At 56.0% G+C, this 21,327-nt stretch overlaps 2 protein-coding genes across 3 annotated transcripts; one reads left to right on the top strand and one right to left on the bottom strand.

The window, feature by feature from the left end:
• Positions 1-394: 394 nt before the first annotated feature.
• Positions 395-13,898, bottom strand: ZDHHC9 (zDHHC palmitoyltransferase 9). The gene is made up of 10 exons (XM_080365396.1): positions 13,783-13,898; positions 13,209-13,487; positions 5,143-5,303; positions 4,415-4,573; positions 3,352-3,489; positions 3,140-3,192; positions 2,753-2,851; positions 2,478-2,581; positions 1,783-1,951; positions 395-1,106 (listed from the first exon to the last, which is right to left on the bottom strand). The coding sequence occupies exons 2-10, from the start codon at positions 13,373-13,375 to the stop codon at positions 1,002-1,004; spliced, it is 1,155 nt and encodes a 384-aa protein (XP_080221522.1). The 5' UTR covers positions 13,376-13,487; positions 13,783-13,898; the 3' UTR covers positions 395-1,001.
• Positions 13,899-14,045: 147 nt separating this feature from the next.
• On the top strand, positions 14,046-20,757 carry UTP14A (UTP14A small subunit processome component). Of its 2 annotated transcripts, none has more exons than XM_080365291.1 (15): positions 14,046-14,700; positions 15,215-15,319; positions 15,619-15,689; positions 15,934-15,998; positions 16,170-16,312; positions 16,478-16,633; positions 17,591-17,710; positions 17,795-17,889; positions 18,128-18,251; positions 18,337-18,414; positions 18,871-19,237; positions 19,393-19,772; positions 19,847-20,034; positions 20,106-20,205; positions 20,362-20,757. In XM_080365291.1, the coding sequence occupies exons 1-15, from the start codon at positions 14,545-14,547 to the stop codon at positions 20,632-20,634; spliced, it is 2,421 nt and encodes an 806-aa protein (XP_080221417.1). In that variant the 5' UTR covers positions 14,046-14,544; the 3' UTR covers positions 20,635-20,757. The 2 variants fall into 2 exon arrangements, with proteins under 2 accessions (XP_080221417.1, XP_080221418.1); XM_080365292.1 differs by having other exon boundaries at positions 19,847-19,985; positions 20,362-20,499.
• The last annotated feature ends 570 nt before the right edge of the window (positions 20,758-21,327 follow it).

Below are 21,327 nucleotides of genomic sequence, written 5' to 3'. Positions count from 1 at the left end.
AATGCAGGGTAAGGCAGGGAGGACACAGGAACATGATGACATGACACAGAATCGGGGCAGAGGTTCTGCAGAGCAGCAGCTGAGTGGCATGCCACAGCCTGGCAGGCAAGGGGAGGGCACGCCTGTGCTTGGCGCAGGCACCCATGAGCAAATGCAGCCCTGGCACTAGCTAGAAAGCCAACAGCACAGGCAGGCCCTCCCCTCTGCAGCTTGATACACCCCTTGCACAACTGCTCTGCAGCCAGCACGGGGTGGAGACAAGCAGCAGGAAGATGGGCTGCCCTGCTCCCCCCCTCAAGCCCCTGGGTCAGGCATGAGCCCCGGGAAAGGATGGGAAGGAGTGCCCCCCGCCACAACTGCTCTCGTGCAGGCCAAGTCACATGAAAAGAAGGAACATGGGAAGGAAGCTACTTTAAAAACCACTGCCAGCAGAACACACCTTCCCGGTTGTTTTGGCCCTTTTGGCACCGAAATGTCTCCCGACAACCCCTGCCACGTTAACCAATAAAACAATGCCACAGATTAGAGGAAGGAGGGAGGAGGGGAGAGAGGACACTACTGCCATAAATTGGCTTTCCTCTTCCCATCAGGATTCCTCAGCAGTAGAGAGCAGGCCGACCCTAACATCGCTCCTGAGCTGCTTGACCACAAGTCATCTTGTCAGAATTGGGGCCAGATGGAGGACAGCCCCAGCCACAGAGCCAGTACTTGGCATCCAGGACAACCTGCAGAGCAAGAGGTCCTGCCTCGGCCCACAGGCAGACCAGCCTCAGTAGTGGCGAGTGCCCCTGGGTGACCAAGGAGGGCCACTCACCCTCATTATCCTTTGACACCATGCAAGGCCAGTGCCAGCCTGCACTGCCTGTGCATCAAGGCGAATAATGACTAAAGCAAAATGGCCATGAGGAATCGTTTGCCTGCCATCCAGCCCATCTCCTCCTCTCCTCTATCACTTCCAGCTTTGATTAGACAAAACGAAAGTTCTCCCTTTCAAGCAGATGCTAGTGCTCTGCTTGCCCAGCATTCTGGGATGGGACCGGGAGCTCCCCAGATGTTAGCTGCTTCTGCTCCGGCATCTCAGCGTTGCTCAGGGATGGTGCAGGGACCTGAAGAAAGAAGACAGCAGTGACTTGCATGAATACACCCCAGTACAGAGCATGTTTGAGCACACAGACACTTGGCCCTGCTGCCCTGGTCCTGTCTTCAGCTCCACCAGACAGAGGTCTCAGCTGCGCTTGGGAGAAACCAGGGGCCACCAAACAGGCAAAACAGCAGCTCCATTAAGATCGGGAGCACTGGACTCTGGAGGCCTCCTGTCCAACCACATCCTTAATGCAGGGCTAATTTCAAAGGCAGAGTAGGCTGCTCAGGGCCATATCCAGTGGGCAATAGCTTTCTCCAGCAATGGAGATTCTACATCTGCAAGGGCCCTTCCCAGGGACAATCCTTTAGCTTGCACTCAGTGCCAAAACAAGATGCCTGCAATCTCCCACCCCTCCTCGACCCCTCCTAGCTTCCATAGGTGCCAGCTCCCGGGACTAAGATCTCCAAAAGCACAACCAGCTGTGACTTCCTTTGAGGAAATCAAAGGAAATCAAGAGATGCTCATTTCCAGGGCCAGAGCAGAATGAGCTTTTTATCAGCAGCCTCTCAACAAGGCCCCCCAAGCGTTGTTTTGTTCATGCTAAGTCACAGTATCAGCTTTCTCTCTGCTGACCCAAAGCACCAGCAACTCCAAGCAGATGCCGCCCACTCACCCCCCACATGGAGGGAATCACTCACAGCACTCAAGTGAGGAAGGCTGCCGTCCTTCTGTGGAGCTCTGCTCTCCTCTGCCTGCCCACCAGAGTCCTGAGCAGCAGTGGGCTCTTGAGTGCTGGGCCCCCGTGGGCATGACTCCTCCTGAGCTGTGCTCTCTTCTTGCTGCAAGATGCCCCGTCTGTCCAAGACACTACAAGAACAGAATCACACCATCAGAGACCCACACCTCCCCTGAAGCTAGTGAACTTTTCCTGGCAGGAAAAGTGCTGGTGGAAAACAAACGTCAGGTCAAGAGGTTCCACTCCAAAACAGGCTGTGCACAGCCAAACCTAGTTTACAGCGTCTACATTCCTCCTGTGAAAACCAAGCCCCTTGGAAAGCAGTTCAGAGCGTGGGATCCCACCAAAACGAGTGCCCTGGAAAGCACCTTCGCTCCATATATTGCCCCAGGTAAGGGGAGCCACTCCCCCACTGGCTTCCCAAGGACATGGTGATCAGCAGCACGTCACAAGCTAGAACCACTGAAGACAGGCAAGGAAGGCAACACAAGGCCTTCCACCCCAGAGCATCCAGCCCAACTGACCTCTGGAAGCCTCACACACACAGAGCGCTGGCAGAAAAGCAGCCAGGCCTTGTACCCAAGCAAGGGGAGCTACACACAGTCCTACACCAGGCTCTGGGGGAAAAAGTGGCAGGGTGGCCCCTTGAGAGCTTACCTGGGGGGCAGAGGCCCACAGAGCACCTCACAGCAGTTCTTCACTATGTTGCCATGGCTGTAGGGATTCTGCACGCGGTTCTTCCCAGTCCAGGACCCCTTAATCTGCAACAGTCAGGGCACAAGCTCAGGTCTGCTTCACCAATCACCAGCCCCAGCCCACAGAGCCCTGCCTTCAGGCCACAGGCCACGTCAGCAAGGTGGACACAACCGTGACATGCTGAGGAAGTGACGAAAAATGGAGATGGCTCAGAGGAACAAGAAGAGTCTACTTACATCTTCATTGGTTGTCTGATTCAGTGCCACCAGGAAGGTGTGGAACCCAGTCAACCCCACCACTGACCACAGGGTGAAGAAACAGATGAGCACTTCCAGTACAGTAAGGACAGTTAAGGACTGGGAACAGCCTGGCAACAGTCCCAGCCCAGCTGTGTCACTACCCCCAGGCACACTATCCTAACTCCTTTTCTTTTCCTAGACATGGTTTTCCATTTTACCTTCCTCCCCAAAGCCACAAAATCACTCCCCACCTTGTAGTCACAGGGGAAAACACCATGGAAGACTCCATGGAGAACCCTGAGCATCAAGACTCCAGTCCCCCCAGAATGCAGCTCAAACTTACACCCAGCTTTGGAGAAGCCAACCCCTCTGCATTGTGGAAGGATATGTCCCTGGGGTTTCCTTCAACGTGTTCAGAAACCCAATCTTCAAAGATTCTGGCAATACAAAGAGAGAGGTATTTTTTTTCTCTGGAACATCACACTAAATCCTGCTCCCTTTCCCATTCCATCACCTCTGGTTTGCAACACCATCTGTATCCCCCCCTCCAGCTCCTTAGCCAGCCCAGTCATCCCTCTCTCCAGAGCCAGACTCACTCAGTGCTACGTAGACTATGTTGAAGGTGAAGATGTAGATGGTGAGGAGTGAGAGCGAGAGGATAAAGAGGTAGAAATAGCGGTAGTTCCTCTTCCCCACGCAGTTGCCCACCCAGGGACAGTGATGGTCGAAGCGCTCTGTGAAAGGAAAAATGGAGATCAGCACTGCTCTAGTGCAGTCCTGCCTGCCTCCAGATGCTTTACTGCCGTGCCCTGAATTGAAATATTCCCAAGGCTGACAAGGACTCCCCGGGCCATCAAGTCCAACCCCTCTGCTAACTCAGGGCCCTGTATCACGGCCCCCTTCCAGAAGGGGAGGCCATGTAAGAAAGTGCAAAATCATTTTACTAATGAGTCGGTTTGCACATTCAGATAGAGTTTAAGAGCTTTTAGTAAAGCAGCACACAGGTTAGATGACAGCCTGGGCTCAGAAGTTCTTATCTAACCCATGTGCCCTTTACTCCTGTTGGAATAATTAGAAGAGGGTCCAAGGAACTGTATAAACACTCAAAGGACTGGGAACCTGCAGAGGAAAAAAGGGATCCAAAAGAATGGGATTTCTTCCTTGAGAAGGGATGCTGAACATGCGCCAATCATGATACGCAAAAGAGTTAAGTCTGCGATGCAGCAAGGGGAACAAAAAACAAGGGCACTCAACATAATGGCAGAATCCCTGTGCTGATGCAAGTTGCAGCTTTCATGCAAGACACAGCTCTCCACTGGAACCCTCTAGCCCAGCAAGGCCAGCAGCTCAGTGAAACTCAGAAATGGACTGCACATTTACAAGGACAAGTTACACTTACGTTACACTAGTTATTGCCAAAGAAGTACTGGCTAAGATGAACCATCTGGCTTTAGGTTCCAAGCAAATCTCAAGCTCCTTGAGCTTCAGATGAAGCAGACTGTCCCTGTCTGTTCACACACCACCATTCTGGACTCGCTCAGCACACACAGTGTGAAACCCAATACAGAGCGAGATGGGGTGCAGGTCTCCACCTGCCCTCTCCCAAAGGCTCTCATTTAACATCCAGGTGCTGGAGCAGGCACAAGCTCTTCTACTCACCCACACAGTTGTCACAGATGCTGCAATGAGAGGCACGGGGCGGACGGAAGATCTTACATGTGTAGCAATACTTCAGCTTCACTATCTGGTTGTTGATTTGAAAGTTTTTAATCCGTGGGGGTGGGCGCTGACCCTGCGGCACGGTACCGTTGGTGGCCTCTGAGTAAGAGAATCAAGGAGAGATTGGACCTGGTGCTACAACACAACAGGCCCAGAATGACAGCTCGCCTCCCTGCTTTTCCTGCTAGTGGGATCAGAGTCTGCTGGGTCCGGAGCCAGCGGCTGCAGCTCTGCTCACACAGTCCAGAGCCAACCTGAAGGCTTGGAGGCAAGAAAAGGGATGCCAGAGCTTTCATGGGCATATGGACAGGGGCTGTGGAGGGGGCATCACCCACATCCACCAAACTTCCTCTCTACCTGAAGGATCAAGGTGCCCACACCAAGCTTCCTGCACCCCTTCCCAAAAGCAAACCAAGTTTGTATGTACATGGCTACAAGACAGAAAACAGCATGTGAAAAGGTTCCCAGAAAGGGAATTCGGTACATCACACCAACTTTTTGAGACTCAGCCAAGCAGAAATAGCCAGCAGGTGGTAAGATGCCCCATTTGGGGCAATCCTCACTTTTGGAGGGCCAGCCGGGAAGAAAGGCTCTGCAGTAAGAGTAGCCTATAGATATGCCAGAAATGCAAAGGCTTTTCCAGCCAACTTGGCTGGCTCCGCACTCACCAATCTCCATCTCTATGAAGGCTGCCTCATCAGGCAGGGCTCTCGGGATCACCCCAGGATCACTGAAGCTCGTCCGCAGGAGCGTAGCCATGGCAAATAGGAAGAGAACTGCTGCAAACACGGGGATGGCTGGGGACAGCTGGACTGCCAGGTACCGACACCTGCAGAGAGATGTCAGGAGGCGATGAATCAGACCGCTGCACAGTCTGCCTGAGCCAGGGCCCGAAAGCCTGGCAAGATGTCAGAGTCCAGACTTTTCTGAACGCTGGTTACAGCTGGAGAAGAGAAGCTGTTCAGCACTTCCTTCTGACCCCACCACCACAGGGAAACACCCCTGGGGCAGCTCTAATGACCAGCCACAATCAAAACGTTCCCCCATGTTTTTAACCAGCCAGGCACAGAATACTTTCCAGCACTTTGTTTTGTTTCCAGCTCCCATTGCTCTGAGTCACGGGCAACGCCAGAAACACAACCAGCCAACGAGAGGGATCTTGCCTAGAGGACACCTGCTGCAGCCAGCTGCCAAGGGATGGACAGCACCTCTTGGAGAAGCACACAAAGCCTAGTCTGAAAGCCCACCAGCACATTGGAATGGTGGGAATCTCTAGCTGTCCCCTAAAAAGGCAGCAGCTTCCAGTACCACAGAAATTACTTTCCAGGGATTAACCATGTCCTGTGCTTCTCAGGAATGGATCCAAGACAACCCCAGCTCGAGAGACGAAACACAGCACAAGGTTTGTTTGCTTTATAAATACAGAAAGGTCCGATAAGGAATTATGTTGCTAATCCCGTTGACCGAGGTAGTGCAAAGGGAGCAAGGAGATTAATCTTGCCTGTGCCCCATGTCACTTCTAGACACCCACAAACATGTCTCCATGGGCAGTGCAAGCTGTGCAGAAGGCCTGTACAGAAGTCAAGGTTTAGAGATGTACTGGTCTTAAAGAAAACACATTTTTAGCCCGATTCCTTCAGAAAACCCCATTTATGGCAGCGTGAAATTTCTATGGAGTTTTTCCCTAAGGTTTGATGGAAACCCCACCCAATTCTCAACACTTGTGCAAAATCTCACCTCTCATTGCACGCCTTGTTTCCCCAGGTTCCTCTCAATGAAGCTGGGTACCCAGGCTTTCTGGTAAGCCCTGACTTCACGGGGTTGGATCCAACCCGGACTCCTGCTTTCCACAGTCGCTCTCCAAGAAAGTATAAGGCTACTGTGATGAAAGGCACGGGATTATCCTCCCCAGTGGATCTGTCATCCTAAGCAAGGTGACTTCCATGACATCCATAGCATTAACAATTTAATTCTGGATAGCTTTCCCACCCATAGCTTCTCCAAACACAATAAAGTTTCTAGCTCCGGCTGGTTGGTTTGCAGCACCAAATTCTGCAAGCCCACCATCCACTGCAGGAAGGCTCGCCAGGCTTCAATTTGCCATTGCTTGACTCCAGTGACTGACCTCTGTGTGCAACGAGGTACAGAAAGGGCTGTATACTGAAACTACGGTACGCTTTGGCCACAGCCACAACACAAAAACCTCTACAGCGATGCACAGGGCATGTCCCTAAACCAATGTTGTTAAACACTACAAACTCTGCAGTTACTCAAAATGACACAATCCTTAAGAGTTCTCCATGTGCAGAGTCCTGCCTACATTTGAAGTGCCAGGTCAAGCAGCCAGAGGGCTGAGTTTATCGTCTTTAGGCAGCCCAAGATAACTTTGCTTTCCCTTTGCAAGGGCAAAGTCTAGAAAGAGAGCTGCAAGTCATTTGGCAATTAAAGAGAAACCTTGGATCCCATTTTAGGAAGGAACACAGGTTCATTCTTCTAAAAGCTGGACATGGTCTGCCTCAAAGGGCTGCAGCTTGACCCTTGTCCAGCTGACATGACAGCTTTTCAACTGTTACAACAACACAAACATATTACGGGCTTAAAATATGCATTTGTGAACCACGTTAAATCTGAGCCGAACCCGTGCCAGAGCTTCCAGCCTCAGATATACACTAACACCTTTTAAGTTTTGTCAGTGTACTGTCAGCAAAGAGATTTATTGCCCGCAAGCACATGATCCGTGCCAGGTGTACTCTTCCAGGCACAGACCTGAAAGCTTTACACAGCGACACTCAAGAATAAATGGGATCAGACCCTGCAGCAACCAGTGCGGTCCCCATTCCATCTGCATTTGAGCCGGAGCATGGGATGTGACTCACTCCCTGCTGACCATTTCCTACGCATCTTTGTGCTGTGGCAAGGAAAGCAGCACCATTCAGCCAGTATCCAGCCCTTCCATCCAGCTCCCAGCGAGGCACAGGCACAGGGCAGGTTAGGTCCCCAATTCAGGGTGGGAGAGAAGCAATCCCCAGTAGCCTGCCTGTCTGCCCAGAGGTGTGCAGCCAGGGAGGACAGGGACAAAGCCCCTGAAAACACCAGATGCCTGCTCTCCTGTCTGCTGGGGAAAAGATACCTGGAAAGTCACACAATGAAGGATTAACACTAGCTCCTTCAGCTGCCATTCACCGAAGCGCACGAGATGTCTGCTCAACAAAGCCATTGTCCTGTTGCCATCTTCCCTCCAGCACAAAGCAAACACCCAGGCACTGTGCCAGCTGCCCAACCCCATTGCTCAGACGTGCTCTGGCACAGCAGGTGCTCAGCAGGGCCCTCCTGCTTCCCCAGGTAGCGGGGCTGGTGGTGCTTCTGCATCCCCTCCCCTAGGCACAAACGCAGCCTGGAGGCAAGGTCAGAGAGGCCTGAGTGAGACAAACCCCCACCGCACTGAAACTGTATCCTGAGACCCAACACTGAGCCTGCTGCATGTCTCCCATCCCTCCCTGTGCTGACAGGGCCTTGCTTTTAAGAAGGTGTCTTTCAGGGAATAACCCCAGACCATCTGCCATGGCAGAAAGAGCCAAGCTCCGTCCAGAACGGCTGAGCAACAGGTAAGACCACCATGCAACGTTTTGACTTGGTACTCACTAGCACCGGGGATTCTTCAGTCTATGCCTAGACTACAGCACCATCATGCTCAGCAATTCATTCACACTGCTAAGTAACAGACATTTTAAAGATCTTTTGTTTGGGAAAGCTGAGAGTCAACAGAGACATACTGGCATGTAAGGATATTGCTTCTCCTCCACTCCCCGTGCAATATCTGTGTTCTTGAGCATTTTGTCATCTAATAGCAGACAATAACCGCACTATCACAACCCATCATCATGGGCGGGCGGGCTGTGGGGTGAGAAAGGCTTAAACAAAGAGTTTGTTAGAATAGCGGGGGTAGGGGGGTGGGGGGGGCAGGCAGCAAGAATCAGAAGCTGGGAGGTGCCACAAGTTTACAGTGCAACGGCTGCTTGACCGATTATTTTGCGACTGCTTGGGAAGGTCTGTTGTAAGCAGCACATTCAGCAAAACTCTGGAGGAAGGGGAAAACAAACAGGCCAGCCACGATGGAAGTGGACTTCAGCCATGGCCATTGGGCAGCACATCTCATGGTTGGGTCCCTCCAGGGTTCAGCGCAAGCTCTGTTGTATAATTTATTTACATCTCACTTGCAAAACACCTATTTAACTTTCCTAAACTAATGCATAACCACACTGTGTACTTGTCCTGAATGCTAGCGAAGCAAAGTCGTATCTTTACCAAACATTTGACCCTCACCAGAGCACTTACAGTCGTCTGCATTTCCCAGACCTGGGATTTTTTGCAGAGGCTGATGTACCTGCAGGAAGCATGGAAACTGCTGCTCTGAAAACCTGGGTAACCGCTGCACTGCAGTGCTAGAAGTTCAGTGCCCTTTCCTAAGCAGGACTCGGGCAGAACTGAAGCCGTCTACAGAAACTCTCCCTGTCTGTCAACAGTGACACAGAAAATGCTCGCTAGAGACCCACTTCAAATGCGGTTCCACCGTGAGCACATGCCACGTGCTTCCAACCCAACTGATGCAACAACCGACTTTAAGCAGGAAACAGAAACCTTATGCCAATGTTACTGCTCTTTTCCCAGCTACACTCACATCTCCACACAGGCAGGAGAGCACCCCAAGACCTGTGTGGGAACGGTGGTGCTATAGAGGATGTGCACACAGCAGGGAGACCAAGGTTGTCTTCCGAAAAGGAGCCCACGTACAAGAAAAAGGGCATGCAATTAACAAACCCGGGAGCAGCTGCTTCACGCAGAAACACGTCTTCATGAGCAAAACTAGCTGAACTCTGGATACCAACAAGTTTACCTCTACCGAGAGAACCTGTAACTACTAAAAAGCACCAATCAACTTGTGTTTAAGTTTTGACAATGCTTGACATGGACCTAAGCAGAGGTAAAAGCCGTCTCAGGAGCATGTCTTTATCAGTGCCAAACCTTGGATCCTTGGGATTTGGAAAAAACAACATTTAAAAGTTAAGTCACATGAAGTGTCACCATGGGTTTTTTCAACTCATCAGAAAACAAAAAAATTTTAATCTCTACATAGTTAAAGAAAAAAAAAAGTAAAGAAAGTGATAAAGTTGCTTGGTTATTGGAAAAGCAAACAGCAGCTCTTTTCCGCACTCAGGAGCCTGGCATCGCTGGCACTATCTTGCCTGTAACACTTACAAACATCAACTGTTCGTGCTGAAAAACTGAAGACAATAGAAACCCCGTTCTCTTGCACACGCTTTGGAGAGCTAAATGGAGAACTCTCACTTCAGGAGGGCCATTACAGACACGCTGGCAAACTGCAGAGGAAACTACCAGCAGCCAGAGAGAAGACACTACATCCCATCATCTTAATTCTCAAATGGATTTTACAAGTGCTTTACCTGGGCTTCTCCTTGTGCTCAAATACCACAAGCAGAGTTGGACAACTAACCGCCCTATCACAAAAGCTGATGTTCTCATTAAGTGCCTGAAATAATGCCAAGAGGATATTAAACAGAATTTTATGTGACGCGTTACAGTCATAGAGTAGACCCAATTAAATATAGATCTCGGACCCTGCAGGGACCCACCACAGCCCTTAAGCAGCAGGAGCTGCTCTCTGCCAAGGTGGTGGCGAGAGAGGTGCCCTTGGGCAGAGGACTCCAGTCACTGCAGAGCACTTCCCCAGGAGCCAGCACAGCTCTACGGCCCTCTGCTTTATCTGGGAGGGAGGAGCCAGATCCCCAGGTAGAGCATTGATAACTTAGTCAGCCCTCTAGGTCCTGTTCGCTCAGCGATGGAAAGACTTACCCAATTCCAGACCACAGCTCTACAGCCTAGAGGATAAAAACATATAAATTCCCATGCATGGGGGCTGAGATGGCCTCAGACCATTCCACTAGAGGCACAGCAGATAAGCTAATGGCACTGGAGCTACTTGAAGGAAAAATAAAAACGCAAAAACAAAATAAAAAACCCCACCAGCAGCAGCCCAAACAGAGAGGCTGTCATTTCATGGCTGGGGACAACTCTTTCAGGGAGGAACGCAGCAGCTTATCTCATGACATGCGATGCCAGTCACCAACAGCTCTCCAGCAACAGCGTTTGTAATCAGAGCCCAGCCAGAGCAGCCTGGAGGGCGAGGATCAAACCCGCACTGGCTCAGATCGAGTAGCAAGACATTTTCTGGCTTCAGGCATCCCCAAGCCTTGTTTAGACAAGGTGTGACTGCGCAAGTGATTCAGCTGAATGAAATAAGCATTCACAACACAGGCAACCCTACAGCGAGTGTATAAGAATTAAAAGGACTCCTCTACCCACCACAGTCTGCTTCACTCCAAAACCAGATCCTAACAACCCAAGTTGTTCCTCTGTAGCACAGACTTTAAGGGGGAAACCATGAATTTCCACACAAACACCAAAGAATCTGCCAAAAGCCAAAAGAAATGGGTAACACAGCAAAAAGATCAAGGCTGAGACCCTTATGCAAAAGCACCCTAACACATGCAGAAGGCATACAGGGTAAGCAGGGCTCTTGAGCAGCCAAGCTGCTCATCTTCTCAGCTCGGTCGCTGAAACAGAGACGTTGCAGAGTGTTTCTGGCTGGGAAGGCAACATTTCATCCCCATCCCAAATGCAAAAATCCTCAAACAAATCAAAACAAAACCATCTCATTCAAACAGAAAGCATTAAGGTCCACACACTGAGACAATCTAATAGATACTTTGAATTTTCCCAAACTTTTCCCCATCTCCCCAGTTGAAACTACTCAGCCATTTTAACTAAAAATTCAAGAGATGATTCCTCTCCCAGCAAAACTTCCCCTGGGTCAGCAGCCCCTGCAAAGACCACCCTCCAGCTCCACGTAGAATGCACGTCTCTGAGCAAGCAAGGACATGAGCGACCCCTCTGCCTCCCAGAGCATGGGAAGAGGCTTCTCCAGGAATTTCCAGTCACGTACCTGCTGCACCCATGGCCAAACTAACCATCACACTGCCAGCTCCTCCAGCAGCTAGGACTGGAAAGGCAGCCTGGGTTCGCTCTGTCCTGCACAACCACGGCAGGCAGCTGGCAAAGGCAAACGTGGTAGAGCGGGATGTGGCTTCGCTCTTCTGTTAAGGACAGGCTCCGCAGGGAGCAAGAGCAATTATCCCTCACAATAAGTGTTTCTGGAGCAGTAACACTTACTAGCTCTTCCTGCAAGGCAGGAAGTCTTAACCCCATTTTTCAGATGGGAAAAAAAAAAACCCAAAACAAACAAACAACAAGACAAACAGTGGTGTCATTTCATACCTTTGAATTTGAATTCAGACTGAGTCAGGGATAATTTGGGCTTTCCACACTCAGGAACCCCAACACCCTGCATTACAGTTGTACAGCACCTGCCTCCAAAGCTACAGGACAAACCAGCCTCATACCTGACCAAGGCCTGACGTTAGCCACTCCATTGTTGCTGTTGGGATGTGGCAAGCCTCAGCAGAGTGTTCCAGAAAGCCCTTTCCAAGGCTGCCAGCGGCATCCACTAAACAAGAGGAGCTAGGGAGAGCAATGCCAGGCCGGGGGAAGTTGAGACAAGTTCCCTTGTCCAGGGAAGATGTCTAGGAGGCCAGCATCTGGGCTGAGTGCTTTACGTTATCTGGAGGAATAGCCAAGGCTTAACGAGGGAGCAGTTTCTTCCACTTGCTTTCCTGGCTTAAAGAGCTTTTGCATTACCCAACACCATTTAGAGTCCCTGCCTCCCTAAGAAACATGCTGAAGGAGACAGAGGAAGGAAAGTTTCACAGTTGTTTAGCTGATCCAAGCTTATCTTCAAACCAGGCAAGAGGGGCATTCTGCCCCCTCCCCACAACATCAGTACTTAGGTAAACACAGGCGCTTTTTTTTTCTTTTTGTTTGGTTTGTGGGGGTTTTTTTGGGGTTTTTTTTGTAGGATTAATCTAAGGCCAGATCAGTTCCCCAGCCCCTCACATGGGCAAGTGGTGGGGAAGGGGCAGGTCCTGCTCTTTTAGCAGTGTCCAAGACTTTGGCTGCAGGTCTTCAGGCTGCTGAGCTGATCTAAAAGGGCAGCCGGATCCTCTCCAAACACGAGGACTCCAGCTGGCAGGAGGGTCTGCTGTAGTGCAGCATTCTGCAACACCCAGCTAGCAGGCAGCTGCAGGGCAAGTTGGATCAGTGCTAAACCCCAGTGCCACCAAGCTCACTCCTTTTTTGTTAATTCTCCGGTTGGGTCACCTCCCTCATTGGCCTCAGCTGGGGGCTGCATGCACACCCAGCCGGTAGGGACACAGGCTCAGGCCACGCTGGCCTGGGCTGCTGCAGCAGCAGCGCCCTTGCACCCCGGCTACCCCTTGGCGACAAGCACATGCCCGAACCCCCGTCCCCTCTAGCTGTGTTCAGTGCAAGGGGATGCAAGTCCCAAACACAGGGAAGCCGAACCGGTCAGGACGAAGCGCTAGCCTCACCCCATGGGCAGAGCTGGGGGAAAGCTCCAGTGGGGCCCATCCTCCCCAAGAAGCTCCAGGGTCAATCTGTTGAGGGCAAAGAGGCAGATCCTGCCACAGCCAGCCGCAGCGTGCTGGGCTCCCCCCTCTCTCCCAAGGCCACCGGGCAGGCGAGCCCTGGGCAAGCTCAGTCCCTGGGCTGTGGGGTCACCGGGCCGCCGCGGGCAACTCACTCAAAGGCAAAGAAGAGGGCGCAGGTGCCGAGGATGAGGAAAAGCGTCAGGTAGAAGATGCCCTTCTGCCGGGCCATCATGATGCGGCCGTCGCAGCAGAAGGTGTTCCTGCCCGGCAGCTTCTCCCATTTCCGAACCACCTTCTTCCTCGCCACCATCACCGACATGGCGGGGCCGTCACTGGGGCGACAGCGGCCGCCACACGTCCAGGCGCTGCTGCTCCGCCACCCGCGCCCCTGGCATCATCGGGGGCCTCGCTGGGCTCGGCTGGTCTGGGGGCTGCGGGGAGAGGGAAAGCGCCTCAGCACCGGGGCGGCGGCCCGGGGCGGCGGGGGGCTCAGCGGCTGGGGGCGGCGGCCGCCGCCAAAGAAACCCCCGCGCCCCGGGAGGGGTGTCGCCATGGAAACCCACCGGGGAGGGGGGTGGGCAGGGCGCGGCCCGGGGGACCCAGGTGGGGGGGGAGCGACGGGGCGGGGCAGGGTAGCCCCCGCCCCGCCGGGCCGGGCCCCAGGCCCGGGAGGGGAAGGGAAGGGAGGGGAAGAGAAGGGAGGGGGCCCGCGCCGCCGCCGCTCACCCTGTGCCGGTGCGGGCAGCACCGGGCGGGCCGGGCCGGGCCGGGCGGGCCGCTCCGCTCCCTCAGCGCCGCGGGAGGGGCCGCCACGCCCCGCGCCGCCGCGGAGGCGGGGCCTTGCCGGCCATTGGCCCCGCCGCGCCCTCCGCCCCGCCCCGCCGCTCCCCGCCTTCTCATTGGCCGCGTGCGACGTCACTCTGCGGCTGCTCCCCCCGCCCCGGTGCGGACACGGGGAGGCGGGGCGAGGGCGGGGCCCTGCACGTGGCCGGGGGCGGGGCAGCCTCTGGGCGGTGGGCGGGGCCGGGGGAACCCCTCCTCCCCCGGTTTAGCCCGGCCCTGCTCCGGGGGTTCCTGCCAGACCCTGCCGGTGCTACCCTACCCAGACTCCACCCCGCCCCAGCGGCCCGGCCGCCGCCTCCCCGCTCCGCTCCCCTTTTTCCGTTATCTCGTAGCGGGCGCCCGCGACGCCACTTTCCCTCCGTCGAGCCCCAGTACGGCGGGGAGCGCCCCGGGTGCCCCGGGCCGGTCCCGCCGACGGGCTGTCCCCCTGTTCCAGCTGCCAGCCCTACGCCCGCATTTCGGGGCCGCGCACCCGTTGTCGCACCGTTTCCCAGGCCCGGACCCGGGGGTTCGGCGCAAGGAACCCCCACGGTGTCCCGCCCCACGCACACGCGGCGCTGTCCGTGGGTACGTGGCTGCCGGCGCTTCAAATGCGGAGGGAAAGCGGAACTTTTGCAGCGGTTGTTGCTATGGAGACTGAGGAAGATGGGGCACAGCCCGTCGCCTCCCTCCACAAACCGCCCCCTGCCCTGCAGCCCCTATTTTGCGCCCAACCCGGGCGCAGGCAGGGATGGAGGAGGAGGAGGACGGATGCGCAGGGGCCCGGCCGCCGGAGCAGCTCTGCGGGGCGCTGGCCTGCAGGTGACCCGGTGACACTCGCGCTCCCTGCCAGCGACCTGCTCCTCTGCCCCGGCCCCCACCGTGCCGCTGGCGGCCACCGGGCGCTGACACCCCTTCGCGCCCAGAACGGCTTCCACCGGCGAGGCATCAGGGCCCGGGAAACGCGCCAGCCTCGGGGGACGGGTCGCGCCGAGGAGGCTTCGGCTGCACGGGGTGCTGGGCGTCCCGGCGGCGCGGGTGGGAGGGCGGCCGGGGCCCGGGGAAGGCCAGACCCTCCCCCGCCGTCGCCGGTCGCTCGGTCGCGCCGGCCTTCAGGCGCGGGGGGGGGCTGCGGGCGGCCTCCGGGTCCGCGGCCCGATGGGAAGGACGCCCTGGGCAGCGCCTGCGGCCAGGCGGAGGCCGGTCCGCCCCGGGGTCCCCAACCGCGGTCGGGCCGCTGCCCCCACCCACCAGGCCCCGCTGCCACGGTAACCGTGACGTCAGGCAGGGCGGGCGGAAGCGCGGCGGGTGGTGGCAGCGCCGTGCTTTGCGGCAGGTCGCAGCGCGGTGCTTTCCGGCTCGCCCGGCGTGCGGCGCGATGGCGGAGGAGGACTGGCTGGGAGTGGAGGCGGCCCCGAGCGCTAGCGAAGGCGAGGATGAGGTGAGCGGGGCCGGGCTCGGCTCCCCAGGCAGCTGCCGCCGCTGTTGCATGCGGAGCTCCGGGCGCTCCCCCGCCCCGTGCGTCCCGGGGCGGCTGCGGGCATGGCCGGGGACGCCGAGGCCTGGGCGGGAGCAGGCTGGTACCCGGGGCGAGGCCGGGCGGTGGTGGGGCACCGGGCAGCAGGCGCCGCTGCCGGTAGCGCTGGCCGGGGCTGCCTCTGCGGCCGTGCTCCGCGGCTGCTTTGCTGGGCCTCTGCCGGGGCAAGGCCGGGCTCGATAACCGGGGTTGCTGTGTGCCAGGGGCAGGAGGACGGCGAGCGGCGGCACCGGCAGCTCCTGGAAGCGGTCAGTTCCCTCTCCGGACGGAAGCGGTGAGTGCAGGGTGTTTGAGGAGGTCCTGTGGCTCGGCCCTGCGGCTCTTGCAGCAGCCACACTGCAGTTCCTCCCCGTTGCCCCTGCGGGGCTGCGCAGGAGCGCTTTGGAAAAAGGGGCAGGTGGGAGGGCACTCGGTTCCCTGGGCTCAGCTCTTCTGCCTGTGCCGCAGCTGCAGGTGGGAGGAGAAGCACATGGTGGGGACGCGAGGAGACTTTTGGTTTATTTTCTTTCTTTTCATAGGCGGAAGCTGGCAGAGCGTACAGAGGCAAGCGTGCAGGTGTCAGAGTTCAACGTCAGCTGCAAAGGTAATATCCCTGGGAAGCTGGGCAGAGCTTCTGCTGTCAGACTGAGGCCACACAGCCCACCCAGAGCTAACAGCTTGAGATTTGCTGTGTCTGCCCTGGACCTCTGGGCTGAGCGCAGCTTCAGCCCCTTGGCGATGCCACACCTGTGTTAACACGTGGGACCTTGTGTAGGTGCTGGGGAGAAGCTGGTTCTGTCTGAGCTCCTGCAGACTATCCGTCCTAAATCCGCCCTGAGCAGCGTGAAGAACGAACTGACCAGAGTGAAGCAGAAAAAGGCAGTGGAGCTGCCACTCAGCAAAGAGGAGGCAAAGCGGGTGAGTGGGCCTGTGCAGGCAGCAGAGAGAAGTTCTGACCTTACAGGGCAGCACAGCTGAATTCCTGAGTGCCCCTCTACTCCTCTCTGATGCTGAAAGGCTTTCCTTGCTCTTTAAGTCAGCTTTTCTCTACTCACCCTTTTCCCTTCTCACCCGTGCCTACAGGTCGTGAGGGAAGCTGCCTACATCAGGACCTCTAAAGACGTGGGCAAATGGCAGCAGGTGGTTTTACAGAACCGACGGGCGGAGCAGCTGGTTTTCCCTTTGAAGCAGGAGATAGCTACAGTTGTACCCCTGGAGCAAGCGGTTTCAGCTTGGAAGGTGGGTGCTGTTGTGTGTCATGCAGCTCCCTGGATTTGGCTGGGGCAACTCAACATCTCCTGACTACACCGAGAGGGATGAGGTAGGCATGAGGAAAGCCCAGCCTGTAGCTGAGGCTCTAGGCAGGTGCGTGCTGAGCTTGGGAAGATTAAAAGGGAAGTCTTCAGTGTTCCTCCCTTGTAGCAGATGTGTAAATGCTGTCTGGGAGAAGCCAGGTAAGGCATGAGCAGAAGGCTTAGAGCCTGCTGTCTCCTACCTTCTTTTTAGACTCTCGGCCCTAGATACACAGGCTGAGTCTGCAGTTTCTCAGTCCTTGGGCTGAGCCAGGTGCCTGCTAGTAGCCCTCAGCCACTTGTGCTGAGGCCGAGGGGGGATTTGGTTTCCCAAAGCCTGCGCATTTGTAAATCTTCATTATGAAAGAAGGATGCTTTTGGTATTGAATGTGAGTTCCCCTGGGGGTTGTGGTGCTGGCAGGAGAGTCACTGTCATCCCTTTGAGTTCTCCCAGTTGTCTAGATGCTCAGGTGAGAGACAGCCCCTGCCAAGCCCCCAACATTCACAGCACTCGCTTTGATCTCCCCAAAGATCCCTTTCTGTTTTGGTGGGGCATGGGTGTCGTGTAACCTGGACCTACTGCTGCATGCTTCTTGTCAGTGCTATGCGGCCAGCACTGCCTGTCAACTGCAAGCCTATTTATCTCCCCTGGGAGGAATTCTGTCTGCCCTAACCTGGTGCAATGGCTGGGAGGGTGCTTCAGCAGGCCCACAGTGAGCCTCAGGCTGTTGCGTGGGATCTGTGAGCAGAATTGTGGCCCCAGCCCCCAGGAGGAGGGGGGCACACTTCTCCAGGCCCTCCCATGGAGCTGCTATGGGACACTTGGAGGGATGGGGACATCTGGAGAAGCATTGGCTCTCACAGTTCTCATCGTGCTCTTGCTGTGTTGGTTCTGTCCCAACAGGCCCGAACTCCCCTGGAGCAGGAGATCTTTGGACTGCTCCACAAGACGCAGCAGCCCATCACAGACCCACTCCTGACACCAGAGGAGACAGCCTCGCTGCAGGCAATGAGCTTGGAGGAGGTGAGCGCTCCCCCAGCCCCTGCCATGCCCTGGCTCTGGAGGCCTCTTCCTTGGTGTTTGCCCTCACTCTGAGTTCCCTGGCAGGCCCGGCAGCGGCGGGCTGAGCTGCAGAAGGCTCGGGTCATACAGTCCTACTATGAGGCTAAGGCTCGTCGAGAGAAGAAAATCAAGAGCAAGAAGTAAGGTTCTGTCATTGCTGGGCTTGGTGTGATGGAAGAGAGCTGGGTCTTGCCACTGGAGCTGGCCCTGCCCAGTGCGTGGGTATGGCCAAAACATGGAGGAAGACAGAGCCAGTCCTCTCCTTTCTGGGATCTGCAACGTATCAGGCAGCTTCCTGCCCAAAACAGTGCTGTGTTCCCAAAGGCCTCCCCAGAACCGTGAAGCCTTGCTCACCAGCTCTCCACCCTTGTGTTGCAGGTACCATCGTGTGCTGAAAAAAAGCAAGAGACGCAAGGCCTTGAAGGAGTTTGAGCTGCTGCATAAGTTGGACCCCGAGGCTGCCTTGGCAAAGCTGGAGGAGCTGGAGCAGCTCAGGATGCAGGTGCTGCTTTTGCACTTCTCCCACACCCCTTGGGAAGTTCCTGCCTGTGAAGGTGCTCTTTCTGATGCTTCTCTCTTCCTCCCAGGAACGCATGAGTCTTAAGCACCAGAACAAGGGAAAATGGGCCCGCTCCAGGGCCATTATGGCTAAGTATGACCTGGAGGTGAGATCACAGAAGAGTTTGGGTTGGGAGGGACCTTCAAAGACCATCCCATTTAACCCCCCTGCCATGGGCAGGGGCACTTCCTGCAAAACAAGGTTGCTCAGAGCTGTTTTCAGCCTGGCCTTGAACACTCCCATGGATGGGACATCCACAGCTTCTCTGGGCAACCTCTGTCAGTGCCTCACCACTCTCATCATGAAATATCTCTTCCTCATGTCCAAGCTAAATTGCCCTTCTTCAGTTTAAAGCAGTTGCCCCTTGTCCTGTCACTACAGACCGTAGTATAAAGTCTCTCTCCATCTTTCTTATAAGCGCCTTTTATATATTGAAAGACCCAATAAGGTCCCCAATGCTGGTTGGAGAAGGGGGAGACGGGGAGGGGGGGGGGGGGGGGGGGCAAGGAAGGTGGGCATGTTGTTTCTGGGCTGCGTTAGAAACATCTTGATCCCCTCCCAGGCCCGCAAGGCCATGCAGGAACAACTTGCCAAGAACAAGGAGTTGATGCAGAAGGTGCGAGTGGAGCTGCCTGAGGAGGAACCGGGTGATGTTCCTGAGGAGGACCTCACATCAGTGGCTGTCCCCACCATCCCTGCGGGTGCCAGCAGAACTAATCCCTGGATGCTGGGCAAGCCCAGTGGCCCAGCCGAGGAGCCCGAGGTACAGGAGGGTCTTGAAGACTTTGCGGTGCCTGGTGCTGCGGAGAGCAAGGGGGAGATGGAGGAGGAGGAGGATGAGGAGGTGTCAGAGGAGGAAGCTCTGTTACAAGACTTTGCGCAGAAACGGCACGTGCGGCAGCAGCAGGCAGGGAGCCCTGAGGGACAAGGTGAGGAGCTCACACCCTGCAAGTGCAGTTTGGTGTGCTGCAGGGTTGGGCAGGGGAGAGGGGGTCGTGGGACTGTTTTCTGCCGTGTTTCACACAGTTGTCCTGCTCCCTCCCTGCTTGTGGGTGACTTTCTCACCTGATGCCTCAATGCGCAGGTGCTGATGAGACTGATGCGGTTTCTGAACTGCTGAGGGACAGCCCTGTCCACCCTGTCTGTGCGGAGGAGCAGACAAGCGTCAGGATCGAGCAGCCTTCCCAGGCCCCGGCAGAGATCCTGCTGTTGGAGCAGCTGGGCCGGGTGCAGACGATGGAGGACGCTGAGGCTCTGGCCTCAGAGGAGCATGTGGAAGAGCTGGAGAAGCTGGGGGCTGCAGGAGCAGAGAAACAAGTGCAGCAGGAGGAGGAAGGCAGAGCTGAGGAGAGACGTGTCAAGAAACCACCAGCCAAGAAGAAGATCATTAGCCTGCAGGCTGTGCTGGCTGGGAAGTCCCAGGAGGTTCAGTGCCCCAGCCTGCCTGTGGTCATGGAGGAGGAGGTGATCAGGATGGGCCTACCCCCCTTGGTCCCTGGGCAGGGCTGGCTGCAGGGGACTGATTCGTCTCTCCACAGGAGGGTGGCATCGACCAAAGAGGGGTGATCACAGAGGCCTTTGCTGGGGATGACGTGGTCGCTGACTTCCGCCAGGAGAAGCGCAAGGCAGAGCAGGCTGCGAAGCCGCAGCCAGTGAACCTGGTGCTGCCGGGCTGGGGTGAGTGGGGAGGCACAGGACTGAAGCCCAGCACCAAGAAAAGAAAACGGTAAGTATGGAAGAGCTGCAGCAACATGCTTCAGCCCAGCACTGGGATCTGACATCTCACTTGCCTGGCAGATTCCTGCTCAAGCCGCCCCCAGCCCCTCCCAGGAAGGACCAGCACTTGCCCCATGTCATCATGAGCGAGCGGCGCAACATCCATGTGGCAGCACATCAGGTGGGTGATCCCCAGCCTCCGCAAGTGGTAGCAGCAAGTACTCCAGCACCCAGGCCCGCCCAGAACCTTCCTGTGACCCGTTCCCAAAACCTCCTGAATCCCTGCCGGTAATCCCTGCTCCACAGGGAGTTACCCCACTGCACTGTTTCCCTGCAGGTCAGTGAGCTGCCCTTCCCCTTTGAGAGGCACCAGCAGTTTGAGCAGAGCATCCGGACGCCTGTGGGCCCCACGTGGAACACGCAGCGTGCCTTCCAGAAGCTAACTACCCCCCGTGTCATTACCCGAGCGGGCCACGTCATCCAGCCCATCTCCGCTGAGGATGTCCCTGACATGGCCACCGAAGCTGGCAGTGGAGCCAAGCCAGTGCTAGAAATCGCGCCCAAGCAGCCAGAGCAGCCCTTTCGCCACCCGCGCAGGAGAGCACAGTAGCTCCATGCCCATGTGTGCTTGGACTGGAGCAGGCGGAGGAACCAGGGGAGGCTCCTTGTTCTGTCTGGTGCCTTCTACCCGTTCCCCCCACCCCAATAAAATCTCCTGGGCTGCCTTGTCTGAGCGGTGTGCGTGGCTGCCCTAGCAGTGCCCGGGGACAGGACAGCTGGTGCCCTCCTGCCTGTCCTTGGGGCCCCATGCAGCGCAGGGTGCTTTGGCCGGGTGTAACAAACAGCTCCTGGGCCAGGCCCGGGAGGTACGGCTCAGGCTTGCAACTGTGACAAGGGGATGGAGCAGCCGCCAGTGCTCAGTCGGGGCTGGTTTTTCACCTGGCCTGTGGTTTTGTCTTTCATACCCCCATTTTTTTAATATATAAATGGGGGTTTATTATTACTATTTTTTTTCTTTTTAATCATGGCTGAAGGGGCTTTTTCACAGCCCTGCTGCACAGAACAACTCCTTGGGCCTGCCGCAGTTTCAGGGTAACTTCTGCCCAGCTCTAACCAACCCAATTCCCTGGAAAACAGGTCCGTGAGGGGGTGCAGCTGTGCTGCAAACGCTGGGAGCTGGCTCTGCCCCCCCGGCGCAGCCACCCAGCCTACTGCTGCTGGGCTCGGTGTCCTGCCCACTACACCTCTCAGAGGGTGACAGCAGGGTGCTGGTGTGTCCAGCACTAACGGAGGGGTGTGCCAG

Source organism: Falco punctatus (assembly GCF_963210335.1).
Source record: "Falco punctatus genome assembly, chromosome: 15".
In the NCBI taxonomy this organism is placed as follows: domain Eukaryota; kingdom Metazoa; phylum Chordata; class Aves; order Falconiformes; family Falconidae; genus Falco; species Falco punctatus.
The sequence above is the reverse complement of the archived record's forward strand: the minus strand, read 5'-3'. Positions and strand labels throughout refer to the sequence as shown.

Coding starts and splice junctions, on each gene's coding strand:
- ZDHHC9 (XM_080365396.1), bottom strand. CDS start 13,375: ATGTCGGTGATGGTGGCGAGGAAGAAGGTGGTTCGGAAATGGGAGAAG. Junction 5,304..13,208: donor GCCCTCTTCTTTGCCTTTGA/GTGAGTTGCCCG, acceptor ATCTCTCTGCAG/GTGTCGGTACCTGGCAGTCC. Junction 3,490..4,414: donor CATCTGTGACAACTGTGTGG/GTGAGTAGAAGA, acceptor TTCCTTTCACAG/AGCGCTTCGACCATCACTGT.
- UTP14A (XM_080365291.1), top strand. CDS start 14,545: ATGGGGCACAGCCCGTCGCCTCCCTCCACAAACCGCCCCCTGCCCTGC. Junction 16,634..17,590: donor AAGCGGTTTCAGCTTGGAAG/GTGGGTGCTGTT, acceptor CTGTCCCAACAG/GCCCGAACTCCCCTGGAGCA. Junction 18,252..18,336: donor TGGAGCAGCTCAGGATGCAG/GTGCTGCTTTTG, acceptor TCTTCCTCCCAG/GAACGCATGAGTCTTAAGCA.